A 24,204-nucleotide genomic window follows, 5' to 3' on the forward strand; every position below is an offset into this window, starting at 1 on the left:
CTAGGAATTTAGTAATGCAGTGATTTTAATATATTTACGCCACAAATGATCCTTCTCTTAGCGTATTTCACTTGACAAAATAGCCTACTTAACGCTACGATACAGTTCTTAATTTTACTTTGGTCGTTCGATTATATATCTGTGAAAGGTAAAAATCTTCACTATCTTAAACAAATAGAAAATTATAAACCAAAAGGAAAGATAAGATATATTAAGACATTAATTTCGTTATCGTTAAAAATTCAAAGAGCTCAAATTCTATGAAATATTTAGAGAATTTTTTTATAACGGACTTCGAAATGTTTGTTCCACTATCCAAGTCCTTAGAATTTCTCAGATTTGGGATTAAATCTGAATATTGTACTTAACTTCTGTTTTCATCTAAATTCTATAATCTGCTGGATTATAGAATATTTGTGATCCAGTCAGAAGTCAAAGATCTATAAGAACTACTACTTCAGATTTTGCAAATTTGCTCAATTTGGGTAACAAATAAAACATAAAGAAAACATAAACAAAATGACCCCTGTTGAATGACTACGACAGAATCCATACTTGATTGCTTTTATGTTAAATTTCCGGTCTCAGATGGAGATGGGGGATTTTCCCCTCCCGCAAAACACGTAAACAGGACAGAGACAGTTAACACACATAATACACGGGCCTCACAGATGCTTCGGACTCAATTCTAAATAATAAGCACATCATCAAAGTGATTGATTCACTCACGCAAAAAAATCTATCACAAACATCCATACCTGTACTGAAATTCGAACCCTGAAGCCTGGCGATTAGAAAGTAGTTCGCTATTCATTAATACCAATCTAATGTCTCGCGATATCCTAAACAAACTGGATTTCTTATCTAAAGATATTCAATTAAATAAAGAATAAAGTTCAGAATAAATTTCTCTCCCAGCTCAAGACTAATGTAAGAGTTGCTATCAACAAAGGAAACTATTGTATATTTAAGATATTGCATATTTTGTAACTGTAATTTTAAACCAAACACATCACGTATACAAAAGGTGAATCAAAGATTTCCACACGTATTAAGACAATACAATCTTTATTGTATGGATGATCTACATTGTTTCAATACATTTTCTTTGCTTTAACATATTTGGGTATTACATCGTTGATGGTAATTACACAAGGGGAAAGCTTTTACTTCAATCTTGATGTTGCTCATTGCAACAATGTTCTGGCATCGGCCATAGCCTAAGGTGTCCACATCAATCCCATTTCAATATCTCGATGAGTAACTGACTTCAGCACAGTGAATTCTGCAGCGGTAGGCGAACATCTGATTGGTATCATCTGAAATCCTTGAATTTTGCGCCATCTCCTTCTAACTGCATTATTTGGGATGGAGAAGGTGAAAGTAATGTGTACTTCTACGTCTCCACGTTTTCTCAACCGAAGAGGTCTTTGCAGTTCGAATATCACCACATTGTTATCTGGTGGTGGTAAATCGAAGTCTGATTCCTGGTTATGTTCGTACTGTCGTGGCCGAGAAAATTCTCCGTATACTATATGAGGTATGCCGATACCTGTCGCCATATGACAACTCACATTAAACCGTTTGTTCAAAACCAGGTCGTTAAACGAATTCGAATCTTTGAAAGACATTTTAAGTCCAATGATGTAAAGGTATCCTTCTGTTAGTTTCACAGATACGCAAATGACTCTTTTTTTGTCTTTACAAACCTTTCCTTTCTTGGGTAGCAACAAACATTGGTGATCTTCATATATTCTGTTGAATACGCTGAAGGAGATTCGCCTTTTGAAGTTCAGATTAGAATTCGCACTCTCCCAATCGGTAATAAATCCAGATTCATTTGCCTTCACACCTTCCTCCTCGGACATTACGTGGAAACGGATGTGTGGCAAAATATTCCCCAATACGTCTTGCAAGGTTAAATTCTCGTCTTTTCTTCTGACGCGCTCTTTTTCACCCCATCTGCAAACAGCTTCAAACAGCTCGAACTCTGATGAAATATTTAATGAATCCCGTTTCACTATGAACTCCACAGTACTTGCCTCAGCATCTAGAAAATCTCTTGATTCAACAATATCTTCAGTGTTCCGGTCAATCTCTCTATAACACTTGCAGAGAACCTCAGTCAGATTGAAGGTCTTAGCACGCTGGAGTATGGTGCACACCCTATCGGCTGGGATCGGATTTCTTTTAATAAATTCAGTACACTTCACATCCAGCTTTTTGACAGAATACTTCCTCGCACAACAGAGCGTGTCCACAGCTTCTTCTACAGACTTGAACAAAGCCCACTTTATACTTAGATACCTATAAAAGAACATAATATATATATAATGATAAATGAGAATCAATAATTTATTATTTTTATGGCTATCTATCCGATTTTTGTTTAGGAGTGCCTCTTTAATAATGGCATTGCCTTTTAACTGAAATTTTAGGGCATTACTGATGTGTGTGTGTATGTATGTAGTCTTGCCCGTAAAGATCTGATAGTAGAACCTGTGTAGGTGACATCACAATCTTTTTGGCAAGGAAATTTCTAAACCGCATTGTGGTATTCTAGTATTTCTTTGTGTCTGTGAGATTTTGTAAGTTTTAACAGTGTTGCCAATTTTTGGTTTGTGGTGAACACCAGTTTATTATCGGTGTGTTTGAAAATGTATTTGTAGGCTTTGTATGTGTTCTGGATGTCTGGCTCCCACTAACCAGACCTAAATTAAGGTCGAAACCGGTATGGGTAGTGACATTACCTTAATGCATAGCATCATACATCTCCAGAAGGAAATGTGCTTTGCATTAGGGGAAATTCTAAAGAAAGTGATCAGTTTGTTTGCTTACTTGGGAAAAAGGATTAAAAAACCAAGCTTATAAAATTGCTTGGTATCTTTATCATATATTTGTAGTATTAACTCGGAATTGGGATATGTTCATATTTGTACATACTGACTATAACCGAGATCAATTAAACTCATTCAAAACGAAACATGTTTCATCGGATTTTCCGACTTCTTCAGGCGTGGGAACATATTATCGGTGCCATGTTTCCAGATAAGAAATATGTCATCTACAATTCTCAGCCAAATTTTTGGTTTAAGAATAGCTGAAAAAAGTTTTGAAAAAAGTAGTAGAAAATAGTTTACAAACAAAATAAGGGATTGGCAATGGGCAGCCCCCCGTCTCCTATATTAGCTAACATCTTTTTTGAAGATTTCGAACAAAAGGCAATCTCCTCAGCTCCTCTTAAACCTAAAATGTGGCTAAGATTTGTAGATGACATATTTCTTATCTGGGACCATGGCACCGATAACCTTCAGTCTTTTTTAAATCATTTAAACAACTTCCACCAAGATATCAAATTAACAATGGTGGTTGAAGAAAATGGATCTCTTCCCTTCCTGGACGTAAGACTTACTAAGACATCTGATTCTAATAAAATCTCAATCTTAAGAAAATCTACTCACACCTGCATGCGTCCTCACATCACTATCCTGCAAAGAAAGTGGGTATCATCTCCACCCTGGCACATCGTGCCAGATCTATACTGTCAGAAGATGAAGAGCTAAAAAATCTACAAAGAACCTTCACAGGTAATGGCTAGTCGTCGAAAACTATTAACAAGCATCTATACCACCGCCAACAAAACAACTCAGAAACACAAGACAATCCAAAAGGTTATATCTCCATACCATACATCAGCTCGCTCTCCACGAAACTAAGAAGAATTTTCCGAAAGTTCAATATAAAAACCAGCTTCTCTACTCTTCCTAAACTAAGATCGATTTTAAGCAAATACAAACAAGCTCACAACCATCGACAGTTCCTAGGAGTATACAAAAGCACGTGTGACTGCAGGAAGCAATACTATGGTCAAGCTGAAAAATCCATCCTCTTACGTCTGGAAGAACACCAGAGGGATTGCCTACAAAAGAACATTGCCTACAAAAGAACTAGAGCAAGTGCCCTGTCAAGCCATCTAATGTTTTCAGTAAATAGAAATGATGAAGGCCGTCAACATGAGATAAACTGGACAACAACCTCAAACCTTCATACATGCAGTGACGAGGTGGAGCACCGCATAGTCGAGTCTAAGGAAATTGTTATGGACCCTCATCGCATAAATGACAACCTCAGCTATAATCTACCGAACTCTTTCAGCTCTGCTATCCGACATTGGCACACTCGTGAAATCAGACACACGCAGCTGCTTAACAATAGAACTTCAACACGGACTGTAGTTACAGTTCAAAGCTAACTGATTTTGTAATAGTCGTTTTTATAGTGATACGATGTTTCTTGTAGTGTTTATTTGTTTTCTATGTTCCCACGCCTGAAAACGTCGGACAATCCGATGAAACATGTTGCGTTTTGAATAAATTTAATTGTTATTCTAGTCTCGGTTCTAGTCAGTATATACAAATATGAATATATATATATATATATATTTATATATATATATATATGAATCATCTTTAAACTTGAACTATGTTTCAGGCGCAAACTTAACTGTTTGCTTACTTGGGATTAGGAGTTAAATAACCAAGCTTAGAAAATTCTTGGTAACTCTAATATACAGTATCCCCAAGTAATATTTTAACTTGGGGATACTGTATATTAGGGTTACCAAGTAATTTTATAAGCTTGGTTATTTATCTCCTAATCCCAAGTATCCAAACAATTAAGTTTGCGCCTGAAACATCGTTCAAGTCTAAAGATGGTACAACACCAGGGCAACTCATTGTAAAGGCGGGTAAAGCTCTGATCACTATTCTTAGTATTTTCCCATAATGTAAAGCACATCTCACTAGAAGATGTATACTGCAATACATTATGGGTGCGGTCACTACCCATACCGGTTTCAACCTTTTTTGAGGTCTCCTCAGTGAGAAGCTAGACCCTAAATACCGAGGTTGATTGACAATTGACATTTTTGTTTTTAGGGGTGAAGCAAGATGCTTTTCATATTCCCCGCTATATGTTGTGGTTACAGTGAAGGTAAAATTTATGAGCAGTTTGCTCGCTCTAAATAAGCATGGAGATTATGCATCGGTATGGGATGCTAATGTAGCTTTTGGTCTTCTATATTTGAATATGTCCGTTGGATCGTATGCTGCAGCTTGCTGAACCAAATCGTTGGGATGTGTTGACGTCTTTATGAAAAACTTGGCTGCTAAGGATTGTAGAAAAGATAAAATATAGGGAATATTTGTGTCTCTGTGGAGTTGATTGTTTCTAAAATACCACGGGGCGTTCAGAATCATTCTCAAGCACTTGTTCTGCACTCGCGGTATTTTGCTAATGTTAGCATTAGAGTTGTGGCTCCAGGCTGGAGAGGCACAGGTGATTATAGGACGAATCGTCATCTGGTATAGTTGGAATTTGATTCTGTTGCTGAGCTTACTATTTCTATTAATTAGCGGATAGATCTGAGCTATGGCTTTAGATGCCTTTGTGCACGCAGACTTGGTGTGCTGATTGAAAGATAGCTTTTTGTCGAGAATTACACCCAGGTAATTTGTTTCTGTCTGCCAGGGAATTTTAGTATTGAATAGTAACACATCTCCTACGGGAGACATTGGCCTTTTTGAGAAAAGAACAGCTGAGCTTTTCTGGGGTTTGACTTCCAATCTCCACTTAGAGAACCAACTCTCCAGCTTTAGAATGTTTTCTTGAAGCTTTCTGGTAATGAAAAGGGGTCTGAGAGATCTGGTAAGTATTGCTGTATCGTCCGCATATAGGGCCAAAGTTGAAGTCATTGGATTGTGCGGGATGTCTGACATGTATATAGAGAACAGCAATGGAGCCAGTAGAGATCCCTGCGGCACTCCAGCAAAGATGTGGCGCTGGGAGGATGTAGAACCGTTAATTTTTACTTGCATTGATCTATTCTGAAGATATGAATGGATTAAATGAACCATTTTAGTGAGGTACCGGCTGAGATAAGTTTGTGCAGGAGTCCAAAATGCCAGATTTTGTCGAATGCTTTGGATAAGTCTAGGAAAACAGCGCCTGTGCACTGGCGCCAGTTGTAGCTGGTGGTGATGTATTCGACAATTCTGTGGATTTGCTGGGTAGTACTATGGTGTTTCCTAAAACCAAACCGTTCTTTAGGGAGGATGTTTAGGTCATTTACTGAGGTTTGGAGTCGTGAGAGGATGACCTTCTCTGCAACCTTACCCAGATTTGAGATGAGACTGACTGGACGATAATTTTGCGGTAGGTGTGGGTCTTTGCCTGGCTTATGTATAGGAATTACGTCAGCCAGTTTCCAGTTGGAAACTGGCTGATGTAATTCCTATACATAGTGAAATCTTAAAATTGCATTTATTATACTGGTCAGGTACACTACTGCTTTTCGGGGCAGAAGTTTAATCACCCGATTAGTAATGCCGTCTACCCAGGAACTTTTTTGTTCTTTAATTTTTTAATAATATCATATATCTCAGCAAGTGATGTTGCTGCAATATGGTCAGTGCTAGTGATAGGAAGTTTGAGTGAGTGTCTGACCTTGCTGTGAATCTTATATATGTGTTCAAAATCAAGGTTTCCATACGAAAGCCTGCATTGCTCCTCTAAGTTGTATGCTATAACTTCTGCTTTGTCTTCTGCTTTGTATGCTATAACTTATAAAATTACTTGGTAACCCTAATATACAGTATCCCCAAGTTAAAATATTAATTACTAATATATATATATATATATATATATATATTAGTAATTAATGATATACTTGGTCTCTATGAGCGTTGAGTGCGTCTGTTACTCCCCCATTTAATCTGTTTAGATTTATTTTATCTTCTGGTGCACACGTGTTACGGAATCTTTTCCTAGCTCTGTTTTTGTCTCTGATCAAGTTCATGATGTCTTCAGGCAAACGATCTGGCTTGCGGGCAGATTTGTAAGAGGAAGCTACCTTTATAGCAGAATTAATTTGTTGTCTAAGATTTGTAACTGCAGTTTCTACTTCTTCTTCTTTTGTGCGTATGTGAGGAACAGGTCCAATATAATCCTTGAGTGGTGCTTTCCCATGCAATGTACGATTCAGAAGGAGGACACAGGTATTCTTGATTTCCCAGCTGTAGTAGAATTGGATTGTGATCGGATGATAGTTCATTTATAGCTATATCCAGGATGTCAGCAGTGCCGAACGTACTGAGATGAGTTGGTTCGGTGGGGCCTGCCACAACAGCGTTGCTTGATCCTAAGTAATTGGAAAGGATGCAACCATTTTTGTTTGTGGTTGTACAATTCCACGCAGGATGCTTGGAATTCAGATCCCCCGGCAATAATGGTGGGTTCTCTGATGCATAAGATGGCATTTAGATCAGAATGAAGTAGAGATTTTTGGGGAGGGTTGTAAGCTGAGTAGATTTTCAATTTGCCAGTGGAACTGGTGACTACTTCCATTCCTGTGATATGAAGGTTAGTGGTTGAAGTATTGCTCATAAAGTGGTGCTTAATGTAGTTTTTAATGAAGATGGCAGTGTCGCCGCCTCTGTAGAGTAGTCTGTCATTTCTGTATAGGTGATAGCCCCTTATAAATATAAATACCAAGGTTTTAGTAATATAGAGCCTTATCAACTTTACCTAGAGAAGTTTCTGCAAGGGGTTTTTATTTTTAATAAGAATCTCTGGAGGAGATATAGATGTAATAAATTATTAACTTGGAGATACTGTATATTAGGGTTACCAAGTAATTTTATAAGCTTGGTTATTTAACTCCTAATCCCAAGTATGCAAACAATTAAGTTTGCGCCTGCAACATAGTTCAAGTCTAAAGGTGGTGCAACACCTGGGCAACTCATTGTAAAGGTGGGTAAAGTTGTGCTCACTATTCTTAGTATTTCCCATAATGTACTGGTGATAAGAATAGTGATAAGAATACTAAGAATAATGATCAGAGCTTTACCGACCTTTACAATGAGTTGCCATGGTGTTGCAACATCTTTAGACTTGAACTTTGTTTCAGGCGCAAACTTAATTGTTTGCATACTTGGGATTAGGAGTTAAATAAACAAATTTATATATATATATATATATGCCCTAAAATGCCATAAAAGTTGGTAAAACGCCAATGACATTCTAAAAGGGGGCACTCATAAACAAAATGGGCTAAATAGCCATAAACATAATATTTCCTTAGAGGAGTAACATGGGAATTTTCCCAGAAATAATACCTAAATAATTTGTTATTTGTAATGATATCTTTCGTTTAATCAATAAAAATGTGTTTCACTCAATAACCTTGCAGGTTATATTCTTTTGCAAACCAAGCAATTTTCAAAAATAGAATTCTCTTATTTATTTCATATTTCCACACGCACGTCAGGTTGTACGATCGGTGTTCAAGTAGAAATAATTTATTTTATTAAGATCGTTTTCCATAGCGAAGTTAAAGTATTTATTATGGGAATAGCAACAGAATGAAAAACACCTCTTTCATGTGATTGTTTCGGAGATTGAGCTCTGCGTTAAAAATTGATAAACCCTTCACTATCTTATAATTTTTTCGATCATTTGAATTCTATAATACGGAGGATGGTCTTACTACGGGATATGGAAGCCATCTAACACCTAAATATATTCCCAAGAGATTTATGCCCATGCTTGGATTGAAATCCAAACTGTAGTAGTTCGACAATGAATATGCTCCCTGAACTCAGAGTTATTGATGATTATATCAGCAACGTATGCTAGTTATCGCAAATAGAAAGTCTATGGAAATAACAAAAGATTAATACAGTCTACTTGCTTTGTATGTACTTTAAGATAGAACTAGAAGTTACAATATTGTTATGTTCTTTTTCTAACATTTCTTTTTCAGAATTCAATTTTTATAGAAAAAACAAAAATAAATAAATTCTCTAAGTCCTTTATTCCTAAAGGAAATAAGCTAATCCGCTTGCAATTTTTGTGGATGGACAGTGAATAGCTGGACTCCGCTGTCTGTTGCCACTGATAGCTGAGTCCATGGCTATCAATGATTTCAATAGGCATTGGGAATAGGGTATGGCAAGCAACCATCTTGTGGTCCATGAATCTGGTAATATATATTATTATATAACTCTCTGAAACATAGTGAATTGTACTGTTGAGATTTCTTCAGTTAAAACTCGAGATTCAAAAATATTGAAAAAAGAGATGATTGCGTGTGCGAAAAAATAGGCGATTTTGACACACATTTCAATTTTTTCTTAAAGCAAAAGAAGAGCTTCTCTGAATCATCTAAACAACTTGTATCATATTCACTAGCGTGTGGATTTTGTAGTATTGGAGCGAGGGGTATGATGAGGGTTACATGGATATGCCCAATCACATGAAAATAGCAACAGAATGAAAGAAATGTTTTTCATTCTGTTGCTATTCCCATAATAAATACTTTAAAATTCACTATAGAAAACGACCTTAATAAACGAAATTATTTCTATTTTGTCTTTCACAGAAACTTAATTGCTTTAATTGATTTTTAATTTACAAAATCGAGTACAGTTAACAAATACTACCTCAACATAATTTTGAATCCTTGCTCGGTGAGATCTTCCACTTCAATTTCATGCTGAGGTTCCTGCACATACATCAAAGTACGAAGAGTGGGACTGCCTTCGGCCACTAAAGATCTACGAGCTGGAATTCGAGTCCTGTTGGGTCCGACTAAGAACACAACATCGGACGAACGCGGATCTGACATATTGCGCCGTCTGCCTCTGACCAACATTTCATGGTTGTCATCCCCTTCTACCATTACGTCCTTCAAATATAGGAAAGCAATAAAAATATTATTAATACAACATCAAACAAAAACAATTTCGAAAAGAACTTAGCATTAATAAAAATAGAAATTAGAAAAAAAACAGAAAATAGTATTAATATATCCTTGAGGAAGATGAACTACTCTACATTGTACTAATCAAGCATTTGACGATCTCTCTTTAAAAGAAAGACGACTCTTTTTAAAAGAATGTGATTATTCACTCCTGTTAACATAAATATCCGTAAATTGTATTCCACTATCTATCTTACCTGCGGTACTGGCATTGGGAAACTAGAGCAATAAGTCCTCCAATTGTCAGAGAATTATATACAATGAACAAAATGCTGTGTGACTAATGTACACTAAGCATAAGCAACACGCTTAGTCTTTTATCATCACATGACTGGGAATTTACCTGTTAGATAAAGAGAAAACAGGACTGATAAGAACGTTAAAGTGCTCTTAACCCTTGTGCTCTATTCCTTTAAATTAAAACTTTTTCAAATAGAAGTAAACAGCAAGCAATATGCTGCATACTTATGGCTTCTGCAGCTGGTACACAATTCCCACTTGGCTTCACCCGAGAACTCTTTCGGGTATTACTTAAAGGAATCGTCGAATACCAAGTAATGTGTTTGCTGTACATTTCTAGCATTACTTCATTCAGATTTAAAATAAATAAATGTCACTAACACCTGTTTTGCGATGCATTTCCTATCAAAATGTCACCTACTCATTTCTATCGAGTACAAATGTATCTTATCGGCATCCATGAACACGGCAGATATCGCTAAAGTAGTTTCAGTTAAGTAAACATAATGTTCAGGATGTGGACAAAAGACTGGGATAATCTGCGATAAGGAAGCATTTGTAACGTATTAGTCCCCGTGTTCCCATCATATCCCTTGGTTGACCGATTTAATAGAATGTTTTGTAAAAGAAAAGTTGTGTAAACTCAAAATGCTAAACATGTTACTCTAGATCAGGGATTCTCACTCTATGGTACGCGTACCACTGGTGGTACGTGAGCCGCTGCCTTACTGGTACATCTAATATCTTGAATTAAATATAGTGGTACGCCACTGGAAAAGGTTGAGAACCCCTGCTCTAGATCATGCTTTTACAAACAAATCAGTGTCCAAAATCGAATATTAATGACAATAACTGATGGATTCAACATTCACACATGTATTAGTTGATTTTATCTACGATTCTCTCTCTCTCTCTCTCTATTCGTCTCTTGTACCTCCCAAGAATCCCAAAAGACCAGATCTGTGTAATACCTGGATGGCCTTCAATCCTTATAAAGACATATCCCCACCCCATCCCCATCATCCCAGTCTTGTTAGTGATTGCTAAAATTCGAGCATCTTAATTATGATTTAAATTAGATCGAAAGTAGCAAAAAAGTCAATTATATCTAATTATGAGCGTGTATTTTCTCGATCGCAAAACTAATGTAAATAACTATTTGGGAGTATTGATCATGTGCAAACGGAGAAGTATTTTAATACCGACTAGTTTCACCAAACTTAAGCTGTTGGCATCGTCAGGGTACAAGCACTGAGGTTAAAACATATCACAAAATAGATCTTAACTGAAAATTCTAAAAATTATAGTTACAAACTAAAATAACATTGAACGTGAATAATACACGTATCACGTGTACATGCTTTACTAGTTGTTGCTAAGGAAGGTTCTATAGTTTCTATATGTTTCTAGAACTATAGTTCTATAGTTTTTAGAACGTTCTATATTTTTTTAAAGAAATTTTCCTAGTTTTCTTGCCAAGATAGACTTGGCAAGAAAGTTAGGAAACTATTTTACGGATAATGATCCCTCAACCGAGCACTCCGGAAAATTCACGAGACAATTGGATATTTGTTTAGATCCATATTATGAACTTAATAAACAAATTGAAGCATAGTGGTAAGCAAAGTCTTATTGCTGACCTCTTAATAACTAAACCAGCCGAAGTAGGCAATGATACATACAAATGATGTCCAAGAGATTTCAAGTGATGAAGACGTCCGCCCACTCGTCAATGAAGAACATCTACGAAATGTTCGTTTTGAAGACAGTGATGACAATTAAAATATGCCTTTTATGTTCAATAAAGTTTACGTACAATTTGTAATTTTATAAGTTTATACAATATATGTGTTTCATAGTTTATATGTTTTCTTAACTAACATGAATTACAAGAATTAAATAAAAACTATATTTCGTTGGGTATGTCATTGTTGTTTACATAATTTAAAAAAAAAAACGATTTCGAAACATAACCCTACCTTTTCTATGTAATCTGAGTCTCGCATAAAGCGATTTATATATATAACTCAGCTTTTCTATGGAACCAAACATCCGCGTTATACGAGGGTTACCTGTGTGTGTGTGTGTGTGTGTGTGTGTGTGTGTGTGTGTGTGTGTGTGTGTGTGTGTGTGTGTGTGTGTGTGTGTGTGTGTGTGTGTGTGTGTGTGTGTGTGTGTGTGTGTGTGTGTGTGTGTGTGTGTGTGTGTGTGTGTGTGTGTGTGTGTGTGTGTGTGTGTGTGTGTGTGTGTGTTAAAAACATAGATTTAATGACTAAAAACAGAGATAACTTATAAAGATTTTAATAAGAATAATACGACTAGTTTCGGCTTATAACAGCCTTCCTCAGGTATTCTTAAAGGAAAAGAATAGTAATAAACATTGAAGTATCTAAACAAACTGGAAATTACAGGTACAAATTGCAACACATAATTGATACATAAAAAAACGTTGTATTTTTCAAGTTGTTCTAACAGGTGTGCCATTGTTTATTGCAAGTGTGCGTGCAGGCTCATGTGAACTCCAATATTGAATAACTGCAGCATGGCTATCTGGGATGTTATAACTCAAATTGTTGTTTAAGTGGACAAGGTTCAGCAGGATTTCCCTTGATTCTACAATTTTCCTCTCTAACTCCTCATCACAGCGAAATATATTTTTTGATCTATCCCAGCAAACGGAGTGGCTTTATTGATCATCATTAGGATTATTTGAAAAAAGAACATGACTGGATAACGCAGTTGCATGAGATCTTTTGTAAGAGATGTCTCTCTTATGCTCTTCTATACGTTGTTCAATAGATTTGTTAGTGTTGTCCAAAATAAGGGATATTGCAATCGCACGATAATTTATATACACCTGGATATTTTAGGTTGTGATGAGTAGGTTTTGGATGGCTGATTAGAGAATGGATTTTACGAAGTGTGGTGAAGAACCTCCTGATATTATATTTTTAAGGACTTTAGCTAATTTTTTAGAGATTGTGCTAATGTATGGAATGGAGATGCTACCTTTAAAATTAATAGTTTCTGTTGTGCACTGCTTAGGAGGATCCATAAGAAATTTCTTAATCGTTGTTTCAGAGTATTATGGATTTTGGCTTAGACAAATGTGCAATTGTTGGAATAACAAGAGGAAAGTTTGAATACATGAACGAAATCGAGCTTCTCAATGGTGAAATAATCAAAGCAATAAAATTCGAAGACAGCTACAAATATTTGGGAATTTTAGAAGCATCACAAATTCTGCACAATAAGATCAAAGAAAGAACTAGAGCAGAATACATAAGACGATTAAGAAAACTCCTTATATCAATAATTAATGCTGGAAATTTGATAAAAGCAATTAATACCTGAGCCATACCTGTTCTGAGATATTCAGCAGGCATTGTTGAATGGACCCAGCTAGAGATGGAAGATTTAGATCGAAAAACTCGAAAATTAATGACAATGCACCATGCCCTCAATCCTCGCAGTGACATTGATAGGCTATATCTATCACGCAAAAAAGGAGGCGGAGGATTATTACAAGTGAAGCAAGTTATTGAAGAAGAAAAACGAAATTTAAATGATTATCTGCAGCAAACAACGGAAAAATTTCTAATTGAGGTAAGTAAAGAGGGTTTATTTAAACCCATGGAGGGAAAATTGGAATACAAAACCAACCAAGTAAAAGTTAGAACTGAAAGATGAAAAAATAAAGCATTGCATGGAAAATACCTTCACAGCATAGAGGACAGCGCTGACAGCAACTTGACCTGGCAATGGATGAGAAATGGAGCACTAAAGAAAGAAACAGAATCGGTAATTTTTGCAGCACAAGAACAGGCCATTAAAACCAACGTTATGAAAGCAAAAATACAAAAAATTCAAGAAGACAGTAAATGTAGATTATGCAAAGAAAATGAAGAAACGGTAGACCACATTATAAGTGGATGCAGCAAAATCGCACAAATTGAGTACCGTAAAAGGCATGATAACGTAGCTAAGATAATCCACTGGCATTTATGTAAAAAGTATGGGTTTGAAGTATCTAAAGACTATTGGAAGCATAAAGTTCACCAGAAAGTGGTTGAGAATAAAAAAGCTAAAATGGTCTGGGATTTCAAAATCCAGACTGACAAAAGTTTGGAATGTAATACACCCGATATCACAGTGGTTGAAAAAAGTGAAAACAAGGGTGTTACGTTTATTAAAATATCAGTGCCAGGAGATAGTCGGATTGACAACAAAGAAAATTAAAAAATTACAAAATATCGCGATTTGCAAATCGAAGTTGAACGAATCTGACAAAAGAAAACGAAAGTTGTTCCCATAATAATAGGTGCTTTAGACGCCATCCCTAAAACATTGAAAAAACATCTAGAAGCACTCGAGTTAGATGGATGAAAAATTGGGTAGCTGCAAAAGGCCGCTTTCTTTGGCACAGCATTCATTTTCAGAAAGTATTTCCACAACTCATAGGCCCTTGGGTACGGCATATATATATATATATATACACAATCGAATATATATATATATATATATATATATATATATATATATATATATATATATATATATATATATATATATATATATATATATATATATATACACAATCGAATATATATATATATATATATATATATATACAGGGTGTTCGGGATAAATTTGACAGTTTCGCAAGGAAAAAGAAAATCTTCTTTGTATCTATTAAATTTAATGAATTGACAAAAAAACATTACAGGCAGAGTTAATTACAATACTATCAACAAGATTTACTCAAAATAACCACCATTAGCATCGATCACAGCTTCGATTCTGCTTCGGAACCTGGAACAAGCTGATGCTACAGTCTCCCTGGGAAGGGCCGCAAAAACTGTTTTAATTTTATCCATTAACTGGGCTTTTGTATTACTGGAAGTGCGATTGGTGTCTTTTTCAACTGCGCCCCATACAAAATAATCCATGGGGTTAAGGTCTGGGGAGTTTGGAGGCCAAACATTTGGACTGGTGAAGTCGTAGAAATTTTCAGACAACCATTTTTGACTTTTCCCAGAGGTGTGGCAAGGGGCCGAATCCTGCTGCCATTGGCTACCCTTGTTATCCAGGGCTTGACTGCAGTTAGCAACTCCACGAACAAAGCCCGAATTCCAATGCCAGGGTTCTTCAACACCTGTTCCTGCAGATTTGCGAGGAATTCTGCTGTACGAACGCAATCAGATCGTCTGCTAGGGATCTTTCTTCTTGCTACATCCTCGTAGTCACCATTGCAAGTCTCTAGTTCATGCCTGATTGTTTTTACTGTATTCAGGGAGCATTGGGCAGCAGTCGTTATATCCTTATTTTGATGGCGGGCACGAATCATCATGATACAAGTTATTCTCTTCCATGATTCAGGTGGGTTCCAGCTATCCATCCTTTCTGACATCTTGTATATGAATGAAGAAGGGTCCAAACTTTTAAATGAAGAGAAGTGTGTGTTAATACATGTAATTTACGGAAAAATATAATTAATTATAAATATGTCAAATTTATCCCGAACACCCTGTATATATATAAGAATAGTGATCAGATCTTTACCCACCTTTACAGTGAGTTGCCCTGGTGTTGTACCATCTTTAGACTTGAACTATGTTTCAGGCGCAAACTTAATTGTTTGCATGCTTGGGATTAGGAGTTAAATAACCAAGCTTATAAAATTACTTGGTAACCATAATATACAGTATCCCCAGTTAAAAAATTAATTATATCTATATCTCATCCAGAGATTTTTATTAAAAATAAAAACACCTTGCAGCAACTTCTAAAGGTAAAGTTGTTAAGGCTCTGTATTATTAAAAGCTTGGTATTTAGGGTCTAGCTACTCACTGAGAAGACCCCAAAAAAGTTGAAACCTGTCTGGGTAATGACCCCTACCCATAATGTATTGCAATATACATCTTTTAGTGAGATGGAATAGTAATCAGAGTTTTACCCACCTTTACAATGAGTTGCCCTAGTCTTGTACCATCTATAAGCGCGTGGTTTGGGATTAATTAAATACAGTAATGGCTAGAAGAGACCCAAGAAATCAAAAAGAAACCGATCTTTTCGAAAATAGAAGAATCTATTGGCGCACCTGTTGTATCTTTTTGTTGTCGAAAGCGACAATCTTCATTAGTGTTGTGTCAACTGTTTATGCCATTTGTTTCATTAGAAGCCTAGTTATAGTGCCAAGAGTGACAGTGTGTTTTGATGAACAGTCGGAAAATGAGTTTCAAACTGAGAGCTGCGATTGACTTTTGTGTTAAACTTGGTAAACATTTTGCCGAAACGCATCAAATGTTTCAAAAAGCATACCATACGGTAATGAATACTTATCCCGTACTCAAGTTTACGAGTGGTTTGAGCGATTTCAAAGTGGTCGTGAGACGACGAAAAGCCGGGCTGTCCAAAAACTCAACTGAGCTAAGAGTGCGTGATTATCTTCAAATAAAACCCAAAATCATCAAAGAAAACTGAAAATCGTCCGTGAGATTGATTGAAGATGAATTGGGGATTCCAAAATCCATTGTGCACAACATTTTGACCGAAAGTTTGGGCCTTCGTAAATTGAATTCGCGATTTGTTCCCCACAAGTTGATTGACTACCAAAAAATGTATTGAATTGAACACTGCAAGGACCTCATTAAAACCGCTCGTAAGGACTCAAACTTACTTGAAACGGTCGTTACTGGTGACAAAATAAGCGCCAGACTGCTGAGTGGGGACCACCATAAGAGGGGCATCGGAAAAAAGTCAAAACACTTTTGACTTCTTGGAGAAGTCAAAAGTAAAGACAATGCTGATTTGTTTCTAAGATTCCAAATCAGTATAATTCGTATAATTCGTATAATTCGTTCCGCCCGGTCAAACGGTCAATGGTGAGTTTTAATGTCGAAGTTTTGAAGCGATTGATAGCGAGAATTCGTCACGTTCGACATGAATATTGTGAGGACCGTCCGTTCGACAAAACACACTGTCACTTTTGGCACTGTAACTCGGCTTCTAATGAAACAAATGCCATAAACAGTTGAAACAACACTAATGAAGGTTTCCGTTTTCGATAACAAAAAGATGCAACAGGTGGCGCCACTAGTTTCTTCTATTTTCGAAAAGATCGGTTTCTTTTTGGACAGAGGATGTGTAACTTAAGGATATGATTCATTATGTCCTCCTTTCAGATTTCCACGCAATCAAAAGTCACAGCGGTTTAGATCAGGCAGACGAAGTGGCCATGCTGTGGGCAATGCACTGTTAAGCACTCTGTGTTCTGTGAAGTATTTTCGTAACATTCGCTGTACCAGCAATCCAATGTGAGATGGTTCTCTATCTTGCATGAATATGATAGAGCCAGGGTATCTTCGCTGCTACGGTTGCGGAACAACAAAGTTTTGCAGCATCTCTCGATACCAAACAGCAGAGACGGTAGAAGTCACTTCTCCGTACTTTTTCGAAGTTCTTTGGAAACCTACGAAGCAATAATAAACGATGCAGTGAAACCACACCACACTGTGGCTTTCAGTCAGTGTAAAGGAATCTGATGGAACACATGAGAATTATTCGCAGCCCAAGTGCGGCAATTGTGTGAATTAACACTTCACCATTCAGATAAAAATGTGCCTCGTCGCTCCATAAGATCTTCCACGGCCATGCCTCATCCACCTCCATTCGAGCTAAGAACGGCATTACAAACTGCAGTGGAGTTTGCAGTTTACAAGTGGTGATACATACAAGTGGTGTAGTATGTTATCCACCATCCACACATTTCGCCATGCACGGTCCATTGAGTATTTCTGCCTGTTAACTGCCTATGTGAAGGATGAAGAGACCAAGTTAGCATATTAAATATGATATTGTACTTTTATTTAGTTAATCTTAAATGGTGAATTATATTTTTGTTAAAACTGATGAAGGCTAGTAGAACAAAGAGATACACCTCATGAAAAAAGCGGACTTTTACAACTTTTTCCATGGTAGTTCGGCAAAAAAAGATTATGATTGTCATTAGCTGGATGTGAATGATTGCAGCATTGGATTACAAATCCAGAAGGTCTTCCTCTCTCCACAAATGTTACTCAGTTTGGCATCGAACACACCCGTTGAAATTCGTGGAATAATTTCGGTACGTGTTATCCATTTATTTCGGTTTAGAATTTAACATTATCAGCTCTCTCTCTCTCTCTCTCTCTCTCTCTCTCTCTCTCTCTCACTCACTCACTCCCTTTATCTAATGAAATTGATAAAAGCTTGGTATACCAAAATGTATGTAATATTAATGCATAAATAGATGTAAATGTAATCGTAAGTGACTCACGCTCATATTCCGAATAAAGAAGGTCAACAGATTACAAACGACACTGCTGAGATTCAAACAAATCACATTTATTAATCAAAACATGTTTTCCAAAAATAAAAGTCACTAATCCTGTTTAACAAACCAGTATTTATAAAATATTCTCGTGTTTGTGATTGCCTTATAGATTAGCTTTGAAATAAATAAATATTAATAGAAAACCATTTCTTATTTCAATAAAATTCAGTTATATTACAATAAAATTTAAACGAATGAAAATAAACAAATCATTTTCACAATAAAAACTGAAAATCATTCATTCAATATGCAGGTGACTTTCACCTTGCTTTTTAAATTATTATCTGAGCCATATGCACGGAACTTGAATCTTAGTACGTTTGCCCAGGTTCGTATACGTGAGATCTGTAACCACAGTCATCATATCCACCTATTTAACCCTTTTGTTATTCCTATTACACCTATTTCATGAACTCCCTCTATTCTTTGTTTCCTGTCTGTTTCAGCGATGTATTTAGGAACTTAAAACCACTTGCATTCTTCTGCCAGATTGTGCTTCACAGTTCCATCCTGTTCTAGAAATACTGTATGTAACAATGAGAGTGGAAAGCGATTAAAATCTTTACATAGCCTAATTATAATCGCAGCAGACCAGTTACGTCTGTTCTCCTCTTTATTAATAATACTTGCACAAATAAGTAAAATCTTTGGCATTGAGATCATTATCTTTTTTTTTCTCTACCAACAGTATTTCCCAAACATCTTACGGTGGCATGAATGTGTGAATATATTTAGACAGCAAGTGATTTTCTTTGCCTTGTTTATTTATTCATTTATTTGGCTATAAAACAAAGGATTTGTAATATCTTTTATTTAGCATTCCTTAAAATGCTTTAAGACAATTCGGTGGAAGGTCACATTTCGGAAGAGAAAATGTGCAATTAGGAGTTCCAAAAAATCTGAGAAAAAATACACATAATGTTCAATTTAAAAAATAAAATAAATTTATGGATATATTTAAAATAAAAATTAAAGCCTACAAAATTTAATATAAAGACTGGGAGAAATAGTGAAATAAATTAATTAAATGTTTGTGATTTCAAGTGTCCTTGAAATCACAAACATTTAATTTTTTTCAAGTGCCCTTTCAAGGAGGACACTTCTGATTTCAAATGTCCTTCTTGAAATCACAGGGTGTATATGATCAATATAATACTATTAGCTATTCGGAATATGTGTAGTTAAACCGTTAGTAGTAAAAACGTCTTCAGTACTAATTAGAGGCGGTTAGCAAAGCTTATCGAATCATAATGGAATCAATGTATGAGTACAGTACTGTCGACATTGTGCCTATAATACTCTACTTTTAAATGTATAACACGTCATAAATATAACCAATTTTATAATAATTAATATGATGATCAAGCTATTTTCACCACTGATTGCTTTGTTAATAGAAAAAATATTCACTTAAGTTGATGAGACGGACTATGAGTATTAAGCCTATTTTAGTTTCCAATAAATTCATTGTTATCATCAATAATATCACTGACTTTTTTGTAGATGGCTTCTTTACAACATATCTGACATAGAAAAGAAACATGAAGCAATAAAATATTTCAAATGTATGAGAAAAGAACGATGTATGTAATTACACACTGTAGGATGACACATTCTGCTACTTAAGGTTTCAACAGCAAACTCATTTCATACTCAGGAGAAGAAACTAAATTGAAGATGGTAAATGTGGTTGCAGTTGTTGGCAGTCTTACTAAGTCTTCCCAAAGACCTTTAAGTTGTATCCACTTCTTTCTTCTCTTGAAATCAGGGATTGTGAACGTAAACATAACTTCCCTAATTTGTTCTTCTGCATGCACAAGAAAAGGTGTGGCTAGTTCATAAGTAATACCTGTGTCGTCTCTAAACTCCTGTAAATGTACTTGGATTGGAATGTTGTCACCTACGGTGAGGTTACATTTTACAGAAAAGTCGCTTTTTGAAGACATTTTTCTGTTTAAATACTTATAGGTCAGTTTAAGTCCTACAATGAACAGATAACCCTTGTGGACTGTCACATTCATCGAAATCACTCTTGTCTTATCCGACTGATTTTTATCCTTTTCTTCGTCTCTTTGATTGTCGTCTTCGATTTCCAATATCACATGATGGAAATTCACGTATCTCCTGCCTTCGACAATCATACATAGTCCAGTCTCCTTTTGATCAACGCTGAAACTATTTTTATTCAAGCGGGTTGCCATCATCTTCAAGGTTTTTGCTTTTTCTATTGTTGGTAATGGAATGCCAGGTAGAAGCATATACTGAGAAGCTTTGTTAATCTTAGCGCTTGAAATCAACTCCTCAAATACACCGGTTTGTACTGCTTTCAACATTTCCTCTTCGTTCATTGCAAATAAACGAATATGAGGCAAAATGCAACGCAGTACTGTTTGTAAAGTATCTCCTGGCCTGCGACAACATTCGAACTTTCCCCATCGGAGAATACTCTGAAAGAGATCAAATTCCGATGAAATATTTAGCGAGTCTCTCTTCACGATGAATTCCATTATGTTTCTGTCAGCTTGCAGGAAGTCCCAACTTTCAATAATGCGATATGTATTTCTATCAATCTCTCTATGACACTCGTACAAAACATCATCACGATGAAACGCCCTAGCATATTGCAACATGGTGCACCCGTATTGTGCTAACACAGGAGAATTTGCAATAATAAACTCGGCACATTTTAACTCAAGATGAATTAGAGAATACTTTTTGGCGCAGTAAACGGTGTCCACTGCCTCATCTACAGATTTGAGCTCCAGTGAGTTTGTATAGAGATATCTAAAAGAAACCAAAAAAAGACATATTAGCTATATGGTATTGCGTAGTATTTTATAAAGTAATTTGAAAGTATGCAAATATTCCATAAAAAGAAAAACAGCTAAATTACTGCTGCTTGAAGCTTGTGAAGAAATAATAATTACCAAGAAATTAGGACAATATTACAAAGGCAAGTGTCTGCCTTTGTCATATTGATGGCAGATATGCACAGAAGGACATTGGTTCGTATCTAATATACAAGAAATATTTATAAATAACTTTAAAATGGAGATTTTTCGGATCGTTGCTGTTTACGTTGTATGCTGTTGATATACAGTTATTTGTAGATGACGCAAAGTTTGGAAGAACTGTGAGGAGTAAAGCAGATGTAACTTTTCCAGAGGGCTTAAATAGACTGCGTGAATAGGAATTAGATTGGGGGGTTACCATAATAATTGGTGGAGATATCTTGGAAGAAGTGGAGAAGATGAGTTATCTGGGAGTGGACAAAGATCTAAACTTTCTGGGACACATTGGAAAAATTGTGAGGACAGCACAGCACAGCGGATTATGGGAATGATTGGGAAGGACACTGACATATACACGTAAAGTGGTGTATCAGGCTTTGTTCTGGCCGCATATAGAAGAAAGCGCAAAGAATGAAGGATCCAGAGACGACTGAACTGATCAAGGCGGTTTCTGGTCTCAGGAATGTTGGGCATGAAGACAGAGAAAATGCAGTTCTGAATCATATACCTTACCCCCCCCCTCCTAGGTGGTAGGGTGTATGATTGAGAAACAAGTTACTAGGTGGTTATAAATGGATTAACGTGGAAGAGGTTTTAGCGATGGGAGACAGAGGTAGAACAAACGATCATCACTGGAGGCTGTAAGGGTAAGTGAGCAAGGAGTGGAGAGCGAGTTTTTGCATGCAGAGTAGTCGGTAATTGGAAGGTATTGCCAGAGAGTGTAGTGAGTGTGACAAACTATGTCTGTGGGACCTCTCGTGATGAGTCTTTTGACTACGTGTTGGTTTGTTGATAATAATAATAATAATAATAATAATAATAATAATAATAATAATAATAATAATAATAATAATAATAATAATAATAATAATAATGATAATAATAATAATAATAATGTAGAGATAGCCTAGTTCCATCCCTTCAGCCCTAGATTATTCCTTTTAAAAACAGATAAACTGATCAGATAGCCCAGAAAATAAAAGACAGAAAATTGTGGAGTTAAAATTAACTGCTCTGCTCAATATAAGTTGTCTATTAAAAGCTAAATTACTTAATCATAGCGGGATATTGTTCCTTAATACACAAAATAAGTGAAATATGGTTATAAAGATAGCATTATAGAAACTCGTCCATGAAAGATTACAGGACTTTATTGATTCTAATTCCGTATAAAATTTCATATAGTAAATCTCTTAGGCTACCAATTAAATAACCGCTCCCCACTGGCTCCACTTCAACCACTTCTAGACGGAATTTCAATCAAGTGATCTCTGTGGATTCTCTTCGGGATATTTCAACAATTCCCAACTTACTTAACTGATAATTTTGTATGACTACTTTGTGAACGATTTCTGCAGCGCCACCTTTTAGACAATAACTTTCCTGGTGACAGTATGAAAGTTAGAGATGCAGAAGTCATACGGTAGTAGACATTTTAACAGGAACCACATATTTCTTGAAATCCAGATCGGTTTTCTTCTTTGATAAATAACAGTGCCCAGAAAGGCTGTTCCATTGCAACATTCAACATTGCAGTTCATACTTCTCCTTACCTCTGAATCTACGAGAACAAGTGCATTTTAAGTTCAAGTTATAAATCTATCAATGTTTCTTTTTCTTTATTCCATCTTCTCTAATTCAAATCTATGGATAATTTGTTCGCCATTCCTAATATTTTGCCAGAAGCAAGAGGTAAACTATATTTTGGAAAGTTTCGTTAATGCGAATAATATAAATGAAATAAAAACGTGAGCATTGAAGCAGCATGAAATCTGTAATTCAGAATTTGTATACAGTTGGTTCGATTTATTCGTTTTCCAATGGGAAAATCTATTGAATCAATCATTGTAGCTTACTTTCAATTATCATGTTATGCACATCTTTGAAATATTGTCAAAACTGTTTCATTTATACAAAAAAACACCTAAGATTATATTTAATTATAGCTCTCATCAACCCACCTGAATAGCGTAGGAGACTATTCAACCAAAACAAATCACCAAAACGCATATCAATCTTAAGATGTTGGAAGAAATTAAATTTCTTCCGACATTTTAATGATAATACAGAAAACATATCACCAAATAAGTTACCTCAGCATCATCCTGAATCCTCTTTCAGTGAGATCGCTGACCTCAATCGCATTCTGTGAGTTTTCTCCGTACAGTAAATTTCGGAACACAGAACTACCCATTGCCAATATGCATCTGTTGGCTGAAACCTCAATCTTATCCTGTCCTACTTGAAACAGCACGTCGCTTAAGGCCCGATCGTTCATTAGGTATATCATTTTTCCTTGAAGCACTCTTTCGTAAGAATTGTCCTCTGCTTTTGGGTTCTATAAAATTAAGAACAATATTATGTTTGGTCTCTACTGGAGAATGCCTTTAACTTGTCTACATTACTGATCTACTAATACTAGGTTCATATATATATATATATATATAACATCTTTCTTCAATTAAACCTTACCTTTAGTCTGGACATTGGTGAAAAAATTCTAAACTGTTCTGCAGTGATTGATTAAGAGAATTTGCAAAGTGAACTGCTGGTTAGAATTTATTCAAAATGATAAATTAAAAGTGAAACTATTTTCTTATCATTGGCAGCAGGGTGCGCATAACTAGAAAGCGAATATAGTCATCAATTTTAATATTAGAAATGATGTTAATTGCCTGCGAAGAATGCTTTGATAATGTGAGATAATCTGACAGAAAAACAGATAACAGATCATCCTTTATTATTTACAATTATGTTTT

The 24,204-nt window shown here is 35.8% G+C and overlaps 2 protein-coding genes across 2 annotated transcripts; both read right to left on the minus strand.

The window, feature by feature from the left end:
- Positions 1–1,051: 1,051 nt before the first annotated feature.
- LOC150098610 (uncharacterized) lies at positions 1,052–9,741 on the minus strand. Its single transcript, XM_090405420.1, has 2 exons — positions 9,501–9,741; positions 1,052–2,307 (listed from the first exon to the last, which is right to left on the minus strand). The coding sequence occupies exons 1-2, from the start codon at positions 9,737–9,739 to the stop codon at positions 1,221–1,223; spliced, it is 1,326 nt and encodes a 441-aa protein (XP_090261546.1). The 5' UTR covers positions 9,740–9,741; the 3' UTR covers positions 1,052–1,220.
- A 9,815-nt stretch (positions 9,742–19,556) lies between these two features.
- On the minus strand, positions 19,557–23,988 carry LOC150098611 (BTB/POZ domain-containing protein 6-like). Its single transcript, XM_090405617.1, has 3 exons — positions 23,918–23,988; positions 23,539–23,783; positions 19,557–21,218 (listed from the first exon to the last, which is right to left on the minus strand). Exons 1-3 carry the CDS (start codon positions 23,930–23,932, stop codon positions 20,057–20,059), a joined length of 1,422 nt encoding a protein of 473 aa, XP_090261743.1. The 5' UTR covers positions 23,933–23,988; the 3' UTR covers positions 19,557–20,056.
- Between the last annotated feature and the right edge of the window lie 216 nt (positions 23,989–24,204).

This window comes from Typopeltis vanoorti, chromosome 15, assembly GCF_054136105.1.
Source record: "Typopeltis vanoorti isolate ZY-2024b chromosome 15, IOZ_Tvanoo_1.0, whole genome shotgun sequence".
NCBI classification, from domain to species: Eukaryota; Metazoa; Arthropoda; class Arachnida; order Uropygi; family Thelyphonidae; genus Typopeltis; species Typopeltis vanoorti.